General features: G+C 31.7%; 2 protein-coding genes across 2 annotated transcripts; one reads left to right on the forward strand and one right to left on the reverse strand.

Annotated features, from left to right (window-relative positions):
• The first annotated feature begins 1808 nt into the window (after positions 1–1808).
• On the forward strand, positions 1809–6803 carry LOC105617456 (ATP-dependent RNA helicase WM6). Its single transcript, XM_012199012.1, has 10 exons — positions 1809–2010; positions 2198–2418; positions 2876–3059; positions 3260–3378; positions 5051–5182; positions 5469–5615; positions 5690–5827; positions 6102–6219; positions 6308–6370; positions 6460–6803. The coding sequence occupies exons 1-9, from the start codon at positions 1809–1811 to the stop codon at positions 6319–6321; spliced, it is 1275 nt and encodes a 424-aa protein (XP_012054402.1). The 3' UTR covers positions 6322–6370; positions 6460–6803.
• A 634-nt stretch (positions 6804–7437) lies between these two features.
• On the reverse strand, positions 7438–19007 carry LOC105617675 (U6 snRNA-associated Sm-like protein LSm4). The gene is made up of 5 exons (XM_012199230.1): positions 18936–19007; positions 8522–8563; positions 8327–8425; positions 7822–7999; positions 7438–7535 (listed from the first exon to the last, which is right to left on the reverse strand). The coding sequence occupies exons 1-5, from the start codon at positions 19005–19007 to the stop codon at positions 7438–7440; spliced, it is 489 nt and encodes a 162-aa protein (XP_012054620.1).
• Between the last annotated feature and the right edge of the window lie 1776 nt (positions 19008–20783).

Here is a 20783-nt window from a genome sequence, read left to right on the forward strand (position 1 = left end):
CTTCCGCTTTTCCGCTTTCCGCTTTTCCGTCAAGGTGTGAACCCGGTCTAATGGCTACCGCACCCAAAATTTCGTAATAGTATGCGTAAGGTGTAAAAACTTAAGCCGACGAGTCAATCAGGATACTGTTTTAGATTATATAATCTAATGGAAATGGAAATAACAGTAAACTTATTCATAACCTTGCAATAAGGTGAATTTCAACCGGTTGAAACTTACTTTATGGATAAGTTAACTGCTATTTCTATTTCCATTAAGTCCGATGTCAACAATGCTCGAAATCGATTCAAGATCTCGGACACAGAAAAAAATTAACAAATCACATTTGAACAATTTAATTACATGACCATTGCAATTGGTCAATTCTTTCTTCATCTAAGGTCTCGGATTTTTAGCATCGTGGAAGGATTTAGAGTACGTAGATCTAAAGTAGTGTCCTGATTGGCTCATTGGTTTAAGTTCACGTCTTAAGATTACTGTTACAGAAATTTTGTCTGCGGCAGCTCTAAAAAGATGATTCATTCGGATGCGCAATGAAAATATTGGAGGGTCTGCTAGCCAATCAAATTTCGAGCTTATATGTTGACGTCAATTGATTCGTTCGCGCCCCAATGAACTCGATTTCTGATTGGTCGAAATCAGGGGATCTCCGCATTATGCGCAATGGGTCACCTTTACTTTCTACACCATCTACTGTTCTACGTTGCGTTTCTCTTAGACGCATGTAGACGCGGCATCTCGTGGCGTCGATCATCGTTTCACAAGGATTCGTCATTCGTTGAAGTCGTTTACCACCGTAATCATCGTTTTAATTCCCCTTTACAAGATCACGCACGGTAAGTAGAAAAAAAAATATGCATACCGTAATCCGAGTCTTATCGTCAATGAAAAAGCGATCCGTTTGCGAAACGCGCGAAATAATGTACCGCATTTATCCATTTGTCGACAGAATTCCATATTTTCGTTGCAATTACATTCACGGTGTAACCGTTGCGGTGCTAAATTATTCTTGGAACGTGCAAGTGTTTTCCGTTTCGGCAGTGCGCGGCGAGAGATCTATGTTTTATCTCGATAAATTGTGAATATATCGCGGATAAAAAAAAAGCGTCGTCCCATTAGTGACCTCCGATGTTCTATAATTGCCCCGATTCCACGCGGTATCCATGGGCGACCGGTCCATTTTCGGCGGCATTGTCGGTGGCAGCGGCCATTACGCGAACATTTTTCCGGCAAAATCGTTCATCTTGGAGCGGTATTTTGCACCGGTAATATACTCGCGTTTACACTTTAATATATAACTTATCGCGTTATTTATAAGAAACGAGTCCTATATTCTCGAGATATAATGTTAATTTAATGAAGTTTTATTTCTATCGCTTATTTTTAATCAGGCTCCGTGTTGTGATTCTTGAACAAGTAAACTCGTTTCTTTGAATAATTTTATCTTGATTAAAATTGAAGTTAGGTAACTCAATTGAAATTAATTTGTAAGCATATTGTGATTTTTATATTCTTATATACTTGCTGTCGGATGTTGAACAGTTTCTTATATTTTTATAGATTTTTGCTTGATTATTTATTGTAATATCTTACATATTTTAATATATATTTTAATATATCATTTAATATATTCATATTGTGAATATATATGGAAAATATATTGAAAGAATTGAAAGAAAGGCTTCATTCATAGTAATTTTTTTATCTGAATAAACTTGATTTCTCTTAATGATTGAAATATTTTCCATAATTTGTATTATTGCAAATTTTAATTTTTTCAGCAAACCTACTGAAGTGATCAAGATATAATGGCGGATAACGATGATCTTTTGGATTATGAAGACGAAGAACAAACTGAGCAGGTAGTCGATGGAAGCGGAGATGTTCCATCTAAAAAGGAAGTCAAAGGTACATATGTCTCTATCCACAGCAGTGGATTTAGAGATTTCCTTTTAAAGCCAGAAATTCTTCGTGCTATTGTCGACTGTGGCTTTGAACATCCATCTGAAGGTGAATAATTATTTTTTATGTTTATACATATAATGATGAATATACAATATGTTTATTTGATAATGCTAGATAAGGACAACTGAAGATCAAATTAGACATTTTTAATGTATCTATATTTTCTTGATTTTAATTTTGCACAATATTTTAAACTTATAAGTTAATAATGTATAAATATTGATGTTTACAGTTCAACATGAATGTATTCCTCAAGCAGTTCTTGGCATGGATATACTGTGCCAAGCAAAATCGGGTATGGGAAAAACGGCTGTATTTGTATTAGCTACTCTTCAGCAACTGGAATTAACAGAGAACCAAGTCTATGTCCTAGTAATGTGTCACACTCGAGAACTGGCTTTTCAAATCAGTAAAGAATATGAGAGGTTTAGCAAATACATGCCACATGTGAAAGTAAGTTTTATGACATTTTGATTGTGTATAAACTATATACGAATAGAATAATATTGTAACGAAGTAGAATAATATTGTATAGCTTTTAAAAGTTCTTTTTAATATAAAATTTTATATTACATGAATTTTTAAATAAATTATAAAATATTTTATTACATTTACATTATAAACAATTTTTACATAATATACTAGCACTAAATTTGAATCCTAATATATTTTTATGTTCTAATGAATATTCAATATTTTCTGTACTAAAAAATATGAAAGGAAGTGAACTGTCTCACAGCCGTCTATATTTTATTTGTATTTTTTGTACATACAATGATGAATACAATTTATAGTAGAAAGGGACAACTGAAATTTTTGATTGAGATAATATTTCTGATATATCTATCTCTTCCTAATCTTGTAAGAAGATTTATATTTTTGGTTTTTAATAAAATTCTTTTTGTTAAAGGTTGGCGTATTCTTCGGTGGTTTACCTATCCAAAAAGATGAAGAGATGTTGAAGACTGTGTGTCCTCATATTGTTGTTGGCACCCCTGGTCGTATTCTTGCTCTTGTACGGAATAAAAAACTGAATCTAAAACACCTGAAACATTTTATTCTTGACGAATGCGACAAGATGCTTGAATTATTAGGTACGTCATAAAACAACTAATTAATTAATTAATTTAAAATTTATTAAAAAGAATCTACATGATGTGTGAAAAAGTCTTAATTTATTATGATGACTATTTTTTCCATCACCCACTCAACTGAGCGATTCTTTAAAATTTATTTTATTTTTAACATTCGCATTTCAAATAATAATAAATAATTGCGCTACATGTTGTTACAGATATGCGCCGGGACGTACAGGAAATATTTAGAAGCACACCGCACAGCAAACAAGTCATGATGTTCAGTGCCACGCTGTCCAAGGAGATACGTCCTGTCTGCAAAAAATTCATGCAAGATGTAATTACACAATCTTCCTCCTCACTTCGATCTACGATTGCTCCTGCCTCGTTGGCATATTCGTGTCCAGGACAAAGCTCAAGCCACACTATAAATATCAATGTCGGCGCATCCGCGGGTTAGGCGCTTAGACGCCGCTTTGAAGAAATGAATACCGAGTTCGAAAAAAATGAATCTCGTTCGATATCTTTCGATAAATGGCGCAATCATATGCTCGACACTCGTGTCCAACATAATATCTCACTGCTCCTCCCGATTCTGATTCCAAGTCTAAACTCGATATCTGATGTGTCATCATCTGCATATACATGTGGAGGGGAAGCATACACCTATTTATCTAAAATCGAGTCAACCGACACGATGTTTGAAAGATCCGAGTTAGAGTTCCAATCGATAGTAAAGTCCTTTAATTAGTTGCTACGCATTAAAGGGACAACACATAATAAAGATAACAATACGTTCAGGGAATATATTGAGGGAGAAAAAAAGATAGGGATATGAAATATTTCTTATGGGTAATCGTCAGGAGGAGTTAGAATAGAATTAGGCTCTGTATGCACTTATGGGATTTGTTTGCAATTATGGGTGGGGGGCTAAGAAGACTTCAAGACAACCTGAAGACAGAAGAGCACAAGAAAGAAGATGCAAGAGGATACTCAGGGGAATGATTAGGATTAGTTAGGAAAAAGAAATATGAAAGCATAGCATAGTTCTATTGTATTCGCATTTATCCAATCGCATATTAAAAGCTTTACTAAAGTTTTCTTGTCTCGGTGCCAAGATTTCGATTGCGATCGTGGTCTCGTAGTACGAGTGAAGTCAACAAGGATGCAAGTGCCGTGCATGAATCGAGCAATTTCATGTCGTAAAAAAAAACCGTAGTCACATGAAAGCTAAATCACGCGAATCTTCGTGTATCTGTAAATTGCGCTCTTTATTTCGTACGAGTGACGCAAATCGGGTCGCGGCTTAGTGGATACCGGAAGTGAAGAGCTGAGCGTCTATGCCAACCAGAGTAATGCGAGTCGATTCTGGGCATCTTCTTAATGTGCCAGAAATTTGGGAGAAGAGATTTTGGCATCGAGTGGCCAGCGGATGTGACCGAACGTTCTGTCATGAGTGCGCCTTCTTAAGTTCAGTTGGGACAAACTGCTGAGTTTTCATTGTTGGCACTACCCAGAGATGGAAGTCGCCGGACCGTATGTAATCTGTATGACTAACCTCGATCGATGATTATGATTATTCTCTGCAACTGAAATGCGGGAGTCTCTTGCCGGGACTTTCTATGTTTACGGATATATACGGTAACTTAACGAACCTAATGTTGTTTCTTCAAAGGAAGAAAAAGATACATATTTGATAGTACATTTACAAGGAAAAAAAATGGTTTGGCTTTGTCTTTTTTTGTATCGCTTAAAGATTCTGTATTTTAAAAAAAACTTTCATTTTTGTGCAAACGCTGTAGTTGCATCAAGGGATATCATTTTAGTTTGTTTTACTCATATTTTTAAACAGACGTCTCTTTATCGTGCATTCAATTGCACGATTTTTAGACGGCGAAAACAATGAGTACATAGAGACTGCAGACACAGCCGCAAATTCCTACGGCCTGAGAATTATACATAGGCACTGTATAATTTGTGTATTTTATGAAATAACGTTCTTTGTGCAGCCCATGGAGGTCTATGTCGATGACGAGGCGAAGCTCACTTTGAACGGTCTCCAGCAACATTACGTTAAATTGAAGGAAAACGAGAAGAACAAGAAGTTGTTTGAACTACTTGATGTTCTTGAGTTTAATCAGGTTTGTTTTCTAACTAGGACAATCTGCAGTGGATATCCATTTTTTTTTATCGTGGAGAATCTTTACATGATGCAATAATTTTTCTTATTTCCTATGATGACTATCTTATCACTACTCACCAATTCTGACGAAGATTCTTCCAAGTATTTATTTTTAAGAATGATTTACGTTTAAACGAGTTAACCTTTTAAGATATTAAATTAAAAATGTTTCTTCTTCAGATATACCAGTTGTATTATCAATACTATATGTATACTATTTACCTTTTAATGATTACTTTGTATAGGTTGTCATATTTGTGAAGTCTGTACAAAGATGTATGGCTTTAGCACAACTTTTAACGGAACAGAATTTCCCTGCGATTGGAATTCATCGAGGCATGACACAAGAGGAGCGGTTATCCAGATATCAACAATTCAAAGATTTTCAGAAAGTAAGTAGGATTTTTACACTAAGTTCTTCAAATTATGTACAGGATATGATTGAAAAAACGAGTAATATTTTCAGCGTATTTTGGTGGCGACAAACCTATTTGGACGTGGTATGGATATAGAACGTGTAAACATTGTATTTAATTATGATATGCCAGAAGACTCCGATACATATTTGCATAGAGTTGCACGTGCTGGTCGTTTTGGTACAAAGGTAATAAATTCTGACTGTTTACGATGAAGTCAATTTCGTAGTAATTTTCCACATCAAATGTTTAAATTATATATGTATAATGAAAACATTTTAAAATCTGTAACAATGTTCACTATATATTATACGCTGATAAAATCAAAACAAAAACTGAATATTTAATATTGACTTATTGATAATTAATTCGAATAAAGTTATTTTGAATTGTGAAATATTTGCAATATAACCGCTTTTTCTAATTATGTATATGATTTTTTCATTTAACAATATTTTGCAGGGTCTTGCCATTACATTAGTAAGCGATGAAAGTGATGCAAAAATATTGAATGATGTTCAAGAAAGGTTTGACGTAAATATTACAGAATTACCGGACGAAATCGATCTCGCTTCATACAGTAAGTTTAATCTATTAAAAATTTAATTATTCTTATCCAAAAATTTTATATTAAAAATATATTAATTCGATATTTTTTTTACTTACAGTTGAAGGACGATGAATTACAATGCACTAAGTCATAATAGTATCTTTTAAGGCACATAATTTAAGTGAGTGAGATATTTGTTTAGTTGATATGAAATAATATTAAATTTTAATATTTAGAACTGCATTTAAATAATTAGTTTTTTGCTTGTAGTACTTCTTATTCCACGTATTCATAACATAAGGATGGGCACCAAATAATAATTACAAATATACAAAAGAAAATGTAATTGCATTCACTGCAAAAAATTTGTTTTATATAAGTTTATCGGCTATTTTCAATGATATCGAACAATAGATATGATCGGTTGACGTAATCTCTATAACCATCGCTATACTTTGATTAATACAATAAACTACTATTGATAAAGATGTACATTACATGTCTCTTATTCTATTTATTAGAAAGTAAGGATGTTGTGTATAGTATATTTCACAATATAGTCATTACATAATCCTGTAAGACTATGAACGAGTAAAATAAAAACTTCCTTTTTTAAATACAAATTTATTTCCTATATATATAGTAGATAATTTTCCTACTAGTATAAAGGTAACAATTGAAACTAAAAAATTTATTTTAATTTCATCATGATTAATCAAAATTAAATAAAACAAGATAGATTTCAGATTTTCATTTACACAAATAATTATGTGTTATATTATAATTACTTACAAAATTAATTATTCAGAAGTTTACAAAATTGTCATTTTCATAGATCATTTTTATTCTTACAACAATAAACTATTATATGTATTTTTTTGTAATTAATGTAATTTGCGACAAAAAATTAAATAAAAAATTTCTTATAATTTTTATACGCATTCCTAATAAAGTATTCACTATAGTTTATATTACTATAAAATGTACCGTAACTCACGGTCTTGTGCAAAAGAATACTGTAATATTGCTGCGCTTGTGTCTCCTGATATGTACAACTAAGTACAATGTTCACACGAGCAATATAGTAATTGTTTGTAATTTGATATAAATTAAGATATTAAGTTTACAAGATTATGTGGAACAATAAGGAATCGGAATAAGTGACGAATCTTCGCAAAAGAAAATTAATATTTTCGAGTATTCGCGTAGAATTATGTAATTGAAGTAAAATAAAAATAATATTTGGTTTCATTTAGGTCTTGGTTTATTTTGTGATTTATTTCCGACTTGTGTACTACCCCCACGACCCAATGGTGCTGGACCTCTTCCTCCTCTGCCAAAGGTACCTGTAAGATATATATTGAACAATGAATAGATTGCTTTAAAGATTTTCATCAGATTGTTGATAATTGTCTTCTATAGGATAATATGAGAACAAAATTTCATTTACTGTTCCTTTGAAGTTTAGTTTTCAAAAAGCTTAGTCTTCATTTTAAATGTTTCAAATTATAAAATATTTCAACATTTTCATTGAGGAAAAAATTTCTTAAAAATAGACATTTCAAAAAAGTACATTAAAGATGTTTTTTTTATATACAGAGGGTTAATAATTTTGTAAAAAAAAATCGTTACCTCTTCCACCACCACGTCCTCTTTGATTCTGACCTCGACCCTTCATTTCGCCGCGTCCCCTTGATTTCATCTGTATATCTTCTTTTACCATATCTATTACTTCATCTGGGATCCTCAGATATTTTATTGTGCTGCCTCTTATATAGCATTCAGGCATTCTCCAGAATTTGTCACCATCCTAATACAATTGTCAGATTCTAATGAGTTGAATATCTATAGCTTAACTCTAGGGTTCATTGATTATAAATTAAAAACACTTTTGATTAATTAACAAATTAAAAAAATAAATATATAAATACTAGCATATACTAGGTATCGATACTAAGCTTTAAAATGTCTAGTATATATTGGTAAATTTTATTTAATTTTAGTTTTTATTATAAAAGAAATTGATTACAATTCATTCGGACAGCGTTATCTTTCTGTGTTTATTTCATAGATCTTAAACTTAAGCTCAATTAAGTAAATAAGAAGTCTTTTCTAGAATCAGCATGTATATTCTTACCCTTGATGTACATATAACCTCTCTGAGGTTTATGTTCATCCAGTTATCGCAGCTGACCAAATGACCGTTGTAAGTTTCCCCATTTTTCAGCTCCACCAACTGCAATAAAATACTTAGTTGAATTATTAATATAGTAATATACAAAGCCTCTTTAAACATTCTTCTTCAAGAGATATGCACAAATCCAGGACTTACCATGGGGTGATTTTGCGCTGTTTTTAGTAAAGTTAGAGGTAACTGAAAAGAATTAAAGAATATGTATTTAAAAAACGAAGCGGGTCTCTTAATAACTGAATGAGAATAACATGCTTACCATTATTATAATTTATTAAAACCCACTTCTTATAGGTTACGCGTCAACAGTCTATCAGATTTGAAAATAATTGTCTGCGAGCGCCAACTATTGGCGAGATTTTCCTTCAACGAATCGTATAATGTTCTTTAAAATAAATATAAATAAAATAATTGTAAGAGGTGCATAAATAAATTGTCCAAATTAAACAATTAAAGGATAATTCTTCTTTTAGCTTAAAAATTCATTTGAATATTCATTCAATTGAATATATATCCAAGTGGAAGATATTACTTTTCATATATAAATTCTACAATCTTATTTTTTATAGCAGTTTATTCAAAAATGATAATAAATTTTACTTGTAAATAAATACATTTCCCGTCTTATGCATGTGCTATTTTTTAAATTAATGACCATAACAATTATAATACGAATTCAAATAGCATCGTGTCTTATTCTGTCTTATTCTTGACATCCCAGAGAGCATAAAGTCGTCTAAAAGATAACTAAAAGACGACTAAATTATTATAAAGATATCTTTTAGTGAAAGAATATAATTGACAAAAAGATGACTAAAAGACGACAGATGTCGCACTGTTAGTAATTTTATAGTCTTATCCATATGATATCTAAAGGACTTCTTTAAATATCTTTTAATCGTCTTTAATACTTCTTTTAATTTTTATATTTTGTACATATATCGTTTAATAATCAAATTATCGAATTTAATTATCGAATTCTAAATTAATTTTTATACAAAACAAAATAAAATTGACTGACAATATGTCCCATTTCCTGTCCAATTTTTGTTATATCTTATGTGCAAATCATTATCTTTCATCATAGTTTCCTTTGGGGACTCGATTACAAAACAATATTTGATTAGTATTCATTAGAACGTATAGTATATATGTACGTATACATATTCATTAGAACGTAAGTAAAATTTCTTATAATTCTGCGTCTTTTCTGTCCCGTATAATTTTCAAACATGAGAAACTGAACTCTATCACGTCCATCTGGTGGCGATCTCGCGTATTGCTCGCGAATGAGTGATAAAAAGTACCAAAATAATGGAAAGATATCTTTTTCATGTTGTCTTTTCGGCGAAAAAGATATCTTTTAGTCAATCTTTTGCTTTGCGAAAATGACAACCATAGAAAGATGACGAAAAGATGTCTTTTTTAAGTTGTCTTTCCGACAAAATTAAAAGATCTTTTATCTTTTAGTATTTTGTGCTATCTGGGATATTGCTTGCTAAATATATATGCATTACTAAGTGTGTGTTGCTATCAAAATTGTAGCAACTGAGTCTTTATTTCACTTGTTTGTTGGCAATTTGATGCGCCTTCACAATATAATAACATTGAGTAGCAATTTGCCAGCAATTTGGCGACAATTTTAAAATCGTCACCATCAAAATTCATATTATTGCCATCATGTTGCCATAATAATATGCAGCATCATATAATGCTATCATATTGCCAACGCAAGATAACATTGACGCAGCTATCTTCCTGCTAAACTGTTGGCAATATACATATACACATTGTTGTCTGCATGTTGCTACAATGTCGGTATATTTGAAATTGTTGAAGATAAATCTACAGCAAGTTGCCAACAGCATCATAAGCAATCATAGATTTGTGCGATTTTATTGAGACATTTTGTTATCTGAGAATTATGTAAATACGACACTGCGATTATAAATATAATTAGCACATCTAAAAATGGATTCATTCATATTTATCAATGTTATTTATCGAAACGCTAATATCGTCTATCTACGTTAATCTGCGTCGATAATAAATCTGCTTCGATTTTAGACCGCCAAATCATCCGATCGATATATGTATCGCAGCTGCAATAGTCGTTCATTCAAGTTTGTTCGTTGCATAATGTGAGAATTGCATAAATAGAGCAGATTCGTGAATGAAAGCATCTCACGACGTCACACTATCATCAACGCTAAATTCACCACGACTTATTTTAAGATCTCCGGTGAGATTTTGACGATTGGATAACATAATTTCACTTCGATTCATCGCTCTTTAGTGTAATATTCGAGACCAAACGCTATTTGAAAGCGGTTTACCAATACGGAAAAAATGCTTTTCGAAAAAAAATTAAAACTCATGAATTATTTCTTTACTTAGAAATATTAATTTTCTTAAATTGAGCAGCTGAATTTATTTTTAAATATATTTTATACATATGTATAAAATTAATATTTTTAATTTTATATATGTATAAAATATATTTTAAAAATATATATACATAATGTATAAGTATGTACATTAAAGAGATTTTTAATTAAAAAAATTAATATATATATAATATATATCTCCATATAAGTAAAATAGATGATATAAGTTAGATAGATGATATAAGTTAGAAACAAAATCGCATATATGAATGTAAATCAACTAAGAAAGAAGTTTCAATTACGATCAAACTTAGATACTGGAATAATACATATAATTTATTTTAAATATATTAATATATATTCAAGATATATGTATCAATTTATTTTGATTTTGTTGCAAGTCCGAAAGTAATCGACACGCAATTATATATCTGAAGAAAATGTATGTAAAATAAATTATACATTTATATAAGAGAATTATTATTTTACATAAAGCCGCAGTTGGCGCTTCTTCTTAGTTAAAAACAGATGAGTTTTAATTTCGCAATTTGAAAAATAATGGTTTGTTCGTCACAAATTTTAATTACATGACGATCGCGCAGATCACGACGCTAAATTATTACATATGCGATCGTTGCAAACTATGAGTTAATATGATATTAATAAGTAGAATGATCTAGCGATACATAACAGTTTTTGTATTTCGTAAAAGCGATAATCAATGTTTTTTTAATCGGTTACTATTACCTTTTCGTGTTACTGTCTCCTGTGTTTGTGTTCAACAATACTATGTTGTACATACTTCAAATGGACATACGCGCAGCCGATTCTTCGTCAGCACGCAAGCTCGCGAGTAAAATACATACGTACTCGGCTACGCGACTCATCCGGCGAAAAACAACTCACACGCGCGCGAGACACTCGGCATTGTCGCGACATTGTCACGGCAGTTCTTCGCACTGTACATCACGCTGTATCGCGCGGGCTATCGTGTATCTGCAGTATGACGGATAATTGGTCGCCGAGAAACTGGAAGGTAAGGATTCTGGATACACCTACGCATGCCTGAACGCATGACTGAAGTATAATTGAGGGGATAAGTGAAATAAAGGCACACTTAGGCCCTTTTTCCGGCAATTAGCTTTTTCATGTAATATTAATCGTAATAGAAAAACATACATGTAACTTCTTAAAGACATTACATAAATTCATTTAATACTGTCCATTTATATGTAATAAAAAAAGTATTTTAAGTTTTATTAATATCAAGATTTTGTAATTAGGCCTTTATTCCGCCCATTCCTTTAATTGTGAATATGCGAAAGCCGTCTCTTAATTGTGTGTTCCGTGGAATCATATCCTCGTGCCCGTCTGCGAAACAGTTTTCTTCTCAACTCTTTGCGGTTCTATATTCTAGGATTGGATTCGATGTAAAGTACTGCAGTAATTTATTGTATTTTCAAGTATTCGAATGCATTCCGTTCTGTAATTATAATCAACGAATTATATTTTTAGAATCTTCATATATATTCCTGCAATACAAATTTGATTTTAGTTAGACTAATCGATTGAATAAAATTAAGAACAAAATACTTGAGCTTCGTATATTCAATATATGAGAATATGTTTGAAAAGAATTAATAAGTAATTTTTAATTAGTTAACAAAAACGTGTACTCAATAGCAATTCGAGACATCGTGAGTGATCCTAAATGCAAATAGGTCTTGTATAAATTAAATAAATTTATGCAATTATTATATATTCTAAGTTGTATTCTTGCAATATGAAATGCAAAATCCTTTTAAGTGACTTTTAAAATAATTCAGAACTAGAAATAGCGCAGAAATTTTTTCGAGATTTTGACATAAAGATTCTTTATCTTTTCTTTTATGAAGATTCTTCGATTAAATGTACGATTATGAATAATACAGATTTGCTCGGGTTACGGAAGTTATGATTTCTTCAACTTGTTGCCAAACTACTGACATTATATCGCTTAAACATCTAGGATTGTTAAATATTTTGCGATGCAGTTTACAAAACGTATTTGCCGTTCCGCTTAACCGATAATGCGATAGATAAGTGATGACATGCAGAATTCATAGAAACAGTTTATTTTCCGAATAAAATATAATTTCTCAAAATCGCGCGAATCGGTAATAGAACTTCATTAAAGACAATTGCTTATCCTGAAAATTAATTCATTCACCAGCAAGAAATCGTAAAGGCATCTATGGAACAAGTCGAAATGATCAGAATTATTTAATTATTCCCTAGATTTATATTGTAGATTTATATTTCTAAAGAAAACGGCTTAATTTCAGTCATAGAATCGACTGATTCCATGATAGGTGCTCAGATCAACATGCACAAATCAATGATGTCATCCGCGTTATCGGTGCGAGCAAAGCTGAGCAAAGCCAAATAGATAAAGTGTAGACTGATTTAAGAAAAGGCATAGAGTCTGCAATTTAAAATAGAACCGCGCTCATGCGATACTCGAGAGATGTGGAAGTTAATTGTCAGTCTTATAAAAAAAAATTATAGAGAGAAGACGCCTCAATAACGTGCTCGTTTGCTAATGCTAGAGCACGTTATCTCTGATTAAATAGTATTATCGGTATGATATACGTCATGCTAAAAAGATAAGTGCAAATCATTTTTTGATAAGATCGCAAGACTTATGCATATCATATATGAATACATTACATTAATTGAATTAAATAATAGTCTTTCTTTACATGTCAACATCTAGAGATCCTTTAATCAAGGAGTTGATTCCATATCTTGAAACGAGGTGAAAATTACAAAATTGAGCAAATTTATTAGAATATTTATAATTTCATTACCACATCTAATAAATTTATACTCATTTTTCCCTTGTTTCAAGATACAGAATCGATCCCCAGAGACTGAACACGAACCGCATTTTGTACGCAGGATCTCTAGTTTTAATAAAATCTTGAGAGAGAAGATATTTATTATTTGTTTTTCTGTTTGTTCTATCTTTTTCTTGTCTCTTTCCTTCTTTTTTAGGAATTGTTAAAATATAACGAATCAATCAAAAGTGGCTGCATCTTCTTGACTCCGATTAAAGAATCTCTATCAATAATGCCAAAATAATATCCTTTCTTTATCGAATAATAAAACACAGCAAATGCTGATAATTTAATAATACTCTAATATTAAGCTGTTTATCATAGATTATTTGCAACTCTCTCACGAACTAACAGGAATGCGCGGTTTGCTCGAAATTTCTATGGAAATTTAATTGAACATAATGGAAATAACTGAAACAATAATCATAATCCGCAAATGTAATTTGAAATGGGAAAATACATATCGCGTGATGCCGATGAAAGATGACGGTCATCGATTCGACGAGTAGCACGAACATATGGCATGTGTGTATAATAACATCGATGAAAGCAGAAATGAGATGATGCATGCGTAAGTCCAATAGAAATCCGTTTTGGCCATGACTTAGCTGGAATGACTGCTATACGTGGCCATTCGCCGTCTACATGATTATAAGAAGCAGCCACAAAGTTGCGTATGCGCTTCATTTACATTTCATCGTAAAACGACGGACGAGGTCGAGACTTACATTTCCGAAGTATCGACTTTTACTCTGGAAACAGACCGCGTTTATTATTACTTAAAGTTGTACGAGTCTATAGACATTTTTCTCACCCTCTTCAAGCTATTTTAAATATTCAAAGTATTTTAAGATATATGTTGAAGAGATATCGTGATATTGCGATAGACAGTACACGAATATTATCGCAAAAACGTATGCTATTAATCTTTTTGCATCTCCTTTAATAAGGACGAAAAACTGTACTGCTAGCAATGTCCACGTCATTGTTAATAAAAATTTAGATCTTTAGAATAATATAAAAACTGTCTTATTTTGCTATTATTTAAATAATTTTTAATTTATAAGTCTAATTTTCGTTATATAACAATAAATTGAAAATAAAAATCAATTCATTAATTAAAAAATAAACATAGAATTTGAGACTATAGTTTCTTTCTGGACATCATATCTATTTTTATTCGTCGAATAAATAAAAGTAGCTGACGAAGATGACTGATTTTATGAAATTTAAACAGAAAGCATTAAAACATTTTAGATAATATGATATGTTAAAAGAGAACAAGAAAAATGTTTAACTTTATAATATAATTATTAATTATATATGTTATGCCAGTAATATGTTCACTTTTTCGTTATTTTTCTAATACTTTTAACATTATATTATGAACATTAATTACAAAATGAATAACTAAATAATGGATATATCAATTAATTCTATCTATTACCTGTCGCAATCACTTCTCTACTTTCGGATTCTAGGATTTTTAATATTTTCGGAATTTTGAGAATTTTTTTCAAGTGCATACACAGGTTTCTTTAACAATGTCTAATACAACACCTCTCGTAAAATTTTTTATCTTGCAATCTTTGTTTTCTCGTTAAAGAAAGAAAAAGAAAAGTAATACTTCTGACTTTGCTCAAAAGCTTTCCTCAAAAGCAATAAAAGGACTTACTTCTATTCAGATAATCCTTCGCACACCAATCCTTGTCACGTTTTCATATTTTCATAAGTAATCATAGATTCGTTTGAAAAATTGCATTAGTCGCTGCTTTTGATATTGAAGACGCATCGTGTTATTGGTTTTCATTATTTTAACAAAGATCTTCTCTTCTGAAATCCTTGAGTTGAATTTCTCAGTTCTCACTAGCTAACTCATAGCAAACATTCCGATTCAATATACTACTGTAACATTTATTGCTAATCGTATATTGTTTAAATAAAAAATAAAATAAAAAATAAAATAACTTAATTGAGAGGACAATTTTTCTGCTTACTCCACTTAAAATTATGATGTTGCGTAAAAGATATAAAATTATTTAGAAATTTTGAAAAATTTATATAAAAATTTTTAAAAATTACTTAAAAAAATTCTGAGAAAAATGTTCATAAGAGGGCACCAAAACATTCTTTCATGTTGAGATGTGCATAATTTATAAGATTTAGAAATATTTAATGGTAGAAGTTACAATTCTTTCTATATGCAGAGTTACTACTTTCGAAAAGTGCGATAATATGTATATAAATAATTAACGAGCTAGATAGAGGCATATATGGGTGAAATCAATCTCCTCATTGCAGAATGTTAACAATAATCAATCCCGTATGCGAAGTCGCAAATATTAATAGATAACCACGACCAAGTTCTTTTAAGAGTGAACTGTTATAATATAGATTAGAAATCGATCGGCTTTGATAGAAATTGCGGAATCCCTTTGCGAATACTCGGTCATTGAAGCGCACTTCGCGTTCGCGACTTCGTTATCATGAGTGCATTAATGTCGTAGTATTGTCTGTACGTATCTTTAATGCTTTAATACAAGATCGTAAGTCTAGGGTTAGTTCTCGGCGAAGGTCGAATCGAATCTTAAATAAAGTATGAATGCTCTGCGAAATATCCATATGTTATAGCTATCGGATAATACGGTACGCACAATCGCGTGGGTTACATCGCATGAGGGTCTTTTACCTTTTACCACCAGTGTTTCAAGGCTGAGTCAATCATACCTTGCCAATATCACTTCTCGTTTAAAAACTAAAATATATTATATATATTCGGAGCGTATATATATATATATATATATATATATATAAATTTAAACCAGAGAAACGTAAGTCTTATTTAAGGATGTATATTGTACGTGTTTTGTAATAAAATAAAAAAATTAGGTTTTTCTATATTATATTTGAAAGCGATATAAAAAGTTTGGCAATTAAGAACTTGAATCAAAAATTATTTCAATAAGAAATAAATATTTTTAAAAATAAATAAAATAAGAAATAATAAAATAAGAAAATTTTCATTTAAACTATAAAATTATATTAAATATAAAAAATTGTAGATTTATTGCATATATATAACTTTAATTTTTATTTGATATAATACACCTGATGTATTCTTATATAAAATTCTTATATAAGGAATTTTTTAAAAATTTATTTTAACTCATCTTATATAAAATGAGAATATAAAAATTGGAACACAATATAATATGTACACGTATTTAAGACAAAGAATTGAATTATAAGCAATTGAGATAAATAAAATAAAATTGAGACTTTATGCAAGTGGCTAATTCGTATTGGAAATAATTGTCTTAAGAGAGTATTTTAATGTAATTACTCGTTTTTAAGATGAATTTTGGAAATTACATTTATAAAAACGATTAAACTTAGAGAGTTAATGTTTTGCATTCATTCGTATTTGACGTAACTTTTCAAATTTTTGCAAAGCTTTTTGTTATATATTATATAAGATATGGATAGACGCACAGGTCATGTTGCGTAAAATCGTTTTTATCGGGCGCAGTGATTATCTCATCGTCTGATATAAAAATTTTTTTTATTTTATTCTTTATGATCATTATCATTCGATCTATAATAAATCATAAGAATAAAATGGCAGCGCTTAAAAGAAAATATTTCGGTTTTTACTAAAAAGAAAGATTTACTTTTTTGGGAAAAATACTAATTTTAGAGATATCAAAAAATTAGAAGGACGAATGATAGCCTAATATGTAGGTACACTACACGTTTGCAAAAGCGCAAGCCGATCTGCTTAGTCCCGTTTGCACCAACATTACTTTGCACGACTTTAAGTAAGACTTAAAAAAAAAAATCGAAATATTTTTTTTTGTATTCTTCTAGTTTGGAATCTTGAAAATGTATTAAGGACTCTCTCCGTCTTATTTTAAAGCGAAAGAGAAATAGAGAGAGAGTTTTAAGCTATACTTAAAGTCAAAATAATGTTGATGTAATCAGGCCTTAGTAATTTCGAGAAAAATATGCAACTTGAAAAATATTTAAAAAAAAACGAGTTTAAAATTTCTTATGCATTTACGACGTAGATAATTTCATCAGTATCTCCTTAATACATTTTCAAGACTCCAAACTACAAGAATACAAAAAAAATATTAATAATAAAATATCGATTTTTTTTACCTGACATACTAAAATATCCCTCAAAAAAAAATTAAAAACCATTTAGATTGCCACCATTTAGAATGTGTGTACTTTTTGGGAATAAAATTCCACAAGATTAACAAACAAACCAAGAAATTGTCTAAAAATCAGTAAGTAAATATATCAACGTTATTAACGATTTCCAATACATGATATAATGTCCTTGTAACTACAAAAGGCTTCATTAAATGACCTTACAATACTGGCCTAATCTTATAATTCTCTTAAGCACGGAAACACAAGGTCTCAGGTTTTAACGCTTGTAAATTAAAAAGTCAGATAAAACAATAACTTCTAACGAAATATTATCTACAAATAGATTATTTGATGTTTATCTCTTTACAGTTTATCGGTATAGTTTATAGAATACATTGAGGCGAATTTTTGTGTCATTCTATTTATATAGAAATCGAAATAAAGAAATAGGAGAAGTACGTGAGTCGACGAGGTGAATTCCTTTTCTACAAAGGGGTTAATCGAACGAATGACTGAGAAATTATGGAACTAACGGAGACCTCGACGCGACGGTCGCACGCGAGTCGCGAGGAGCGGCCAGTACAATAACACGCTTCAACACGCTTCTCGGCTCTCGCCAATCTCACCTCACGCACACAGGAGGTGAGCTCTCACATGTATACATACATCGTCATCGCACAGCGGCGTCGACGCATGCACGCCGTGCAGCAGTCACGCACGACGACGCGCATCGATGAGGCGCGTGGCGCGTCGACCGCATGACGGCGCCACGAGAAACGGCGTCGCGACGCTGTCGTCAGGCGGCGCCGGTCGCGAGGAAACGTGACGGGGTGTACGGTGCGATGCGAAAGGATTGCGGACGGTAACCGAACGAGAAAGCAGCAGCGCCTCCGTCTCCGTTGCGTCGGTATCCCCCAGGTCGACCTTTCAGTTGCCGCGCGTTTCGCTCTCGACCGCTCCTAGAAACTCGGAGACGAAGTTGAGAGCGAGAGAGAGAGAGAGAGAGTGAGTGCACGCGCTCTTTTCGCGACTCTCTCGCTCCTATCCCATCCATCCTACCCAGTTCTACCATCACCTCCTCTTTCTCCTTCTCCCCGTTTCTCTTTCTGTCATTCATATCTTTTCGCCTACTCCTTTGTTGCTTTCCTCGTCGGCATTCTCAGAGACAGTCTCGTTATACGTAAGTCCTTGTCGCTCGTTCATCTGGCTACACCCAGTTTTCGTCGCTTGAGTTGGTCCCCGATGAAGACTCCGATACGAGAATCCTAGCCTAAAGAATCCGGCCTACTATCGGAGAATAGCCGGCGAGTAGAGACGTCTTGCGCGGATACACGCGTGTCACGCAATGCGTCAGTGCCGTGTGTGTACGTGTGTGCATGTCACCGTGCCGGTGCAAGACAATCTATCTTCCTCTCGCGTCATTGTTATTGTCGATTTATCGTTCCAACCACCCTGCTAGTGACTAATTGAGCTCGGCGATGAGACCGTTTCTCGCATGGCTGCCGTCTCGCACGTCGGCGACCCTGTCAACACTCGTCACCATCGAGGAGATACTTCGAAGCCGGCAATAACAGTAATAAGAAGGTACGACATCGCCAAGTTACCTCGTTATGAGCGATGACAGTTTCAATCCAGAAAAAGAGAGTACGCGATCAAATTTTATGTGAGTGTACATGTCGTCTACCTAGATTCACCCTCGATTGAATTAAGGTCGCAATTCTCCCTTGAGAATTAATTCCTCTTTAGCGATGAAATACTCCTTGTTAGGGATATATCCTTTAGGTTCGTGTCCGATATATATCTTTCCTCACGTGCGAGATGACGTATGTGTGTCAGTTCGTAGCACAAGTGGTAGTTGATTGCATGCATCACGGTCAATCCTTTTGAATCCTGTGAGAGAAGTGTATATGTGTTAAATAAATTAACTCTTTATTTTTAGCTTCTTCGTTATGAGTCATTCAATGTGATCAAAACTTGTTTCTCTTACAATACTATTCTTTGTAGATATATAATTGGATAGCTCTTAGAATGGTTTAGCATCTTTGTGTCTCACAATTGAAGGATGAATTATATGAATAGTCTTTATATTAGGTGTAGTAAAAAGAAATCCATTATTTTTGCATGAAATTAAATGGAAAAATAATGAATTTCTTTTTACTACACCTAATATAAAGAAAAATACGTGACTGCGTTATATAATCCAATAGCAATTTATAACATGGTAAAACATTAATTTATTTAAAAACGTTTATATCGTTAGATTTAATATTAAATTTTAAGGATTATATTTTATTACAAATTCTATTTATATGAAAATATCTTTTGATAACCACGCAGGATTTATATTTCAGTTATATAAATAATTTATTATTTATTAATAAAATTAAATCAATAATTAATGCCATTCGCCATGAATAGTTTTCAAATGGTGCTACTAGTGCACAAATCCATCGATATCTACACATTAAATTGTTCCTCAATTCTTTTCTATTAAAATTTCGATCCTGTCATTGAATGCACGAACAGAATACGTTATTCAAATGCGCATTGCATCTATGTACGGCGATGCCCTCAGATCAAGCGAATCATATACATATACAATGAATCACAAGAATATTCATAATACTAATTATAACTTTAAAAAGTTGATATATTTTCGAAGAGAAAAACTTTACCTATAAGAACGTGCAAATCTATATTAATTTTATGTTTCCAAATATTTATATTTCAAAAGTAATTTGTGACAAAAGTCAAAAAATTACGTACAATATTGGAATATTGATATCACAAAAGTATTCATGACTCTTGTAATTGAATATATTTATTAAGCATAATTATAAATTTCGTTAAATCTTTAGATTTGATATATTTTTTTAGACTATTTCGACATACTATATATATATATATATATATATATGTATATATATATATATATATATATATATATATATAGTATTATTATTATACTAGTCTTACTTA

Source organism: Atta cephalotes (assembly GCF_000143395.1).
Source record: "Atta cephalotes unplaced genomic scaffold scaffold00013, whole genome shotgun sequence".
Lineage (NCBI taxonomy): Eukaryota > Metazoa > Arthropoda > Insecta > Hymenoptera > Formicidae > Atta > Atta cephalotes.

Bases quoted from the DNA above. Each gene is read 5' to 3' on its own strand.
- LOC105617456 (XM_012199012.1), top strand. From the start codon at position 1,809: ATGGCGGATAACGATGATCTTTTGGATTATGAAGACGAAGAACAAACT. The intron at 2,419-2,875 runs GTAAGTTTTATG...TTTTTGTTAAAG, and splicing joins AATACATGCCACATGTGAAA to GTTGGCGTATTCTTCGGTGG. The intron at 3,379-5,050 runs GTAATTACACAA...TTCTTTGTGCAG, and splicing joins GCAAAAAATTCATGCAAGAT to CCCATGGAGGTCTATGTCGA.
- LOC105617675 (XM_012199230.1), bottom strand. From the start codon at position 19,007: ATGAACGAGCGACAAGGACTTACGTATAACGAGACTGTCTCTGAGAAT. The intron at 8,000-8,326 runs GTAAGAATATAC...CAATTGTATTAG, and splicing joins AGGTTATATGTACATCAAGG to GATGGTGACAAATTCTGGAG. The intron at 7,536-7,821 runs GTAACGATTTTT...TATATCTTACAG, and splicing joins AGGACGTGGTGGTGGAAGAG to GTACCTTTGGCAGAGGAGGA.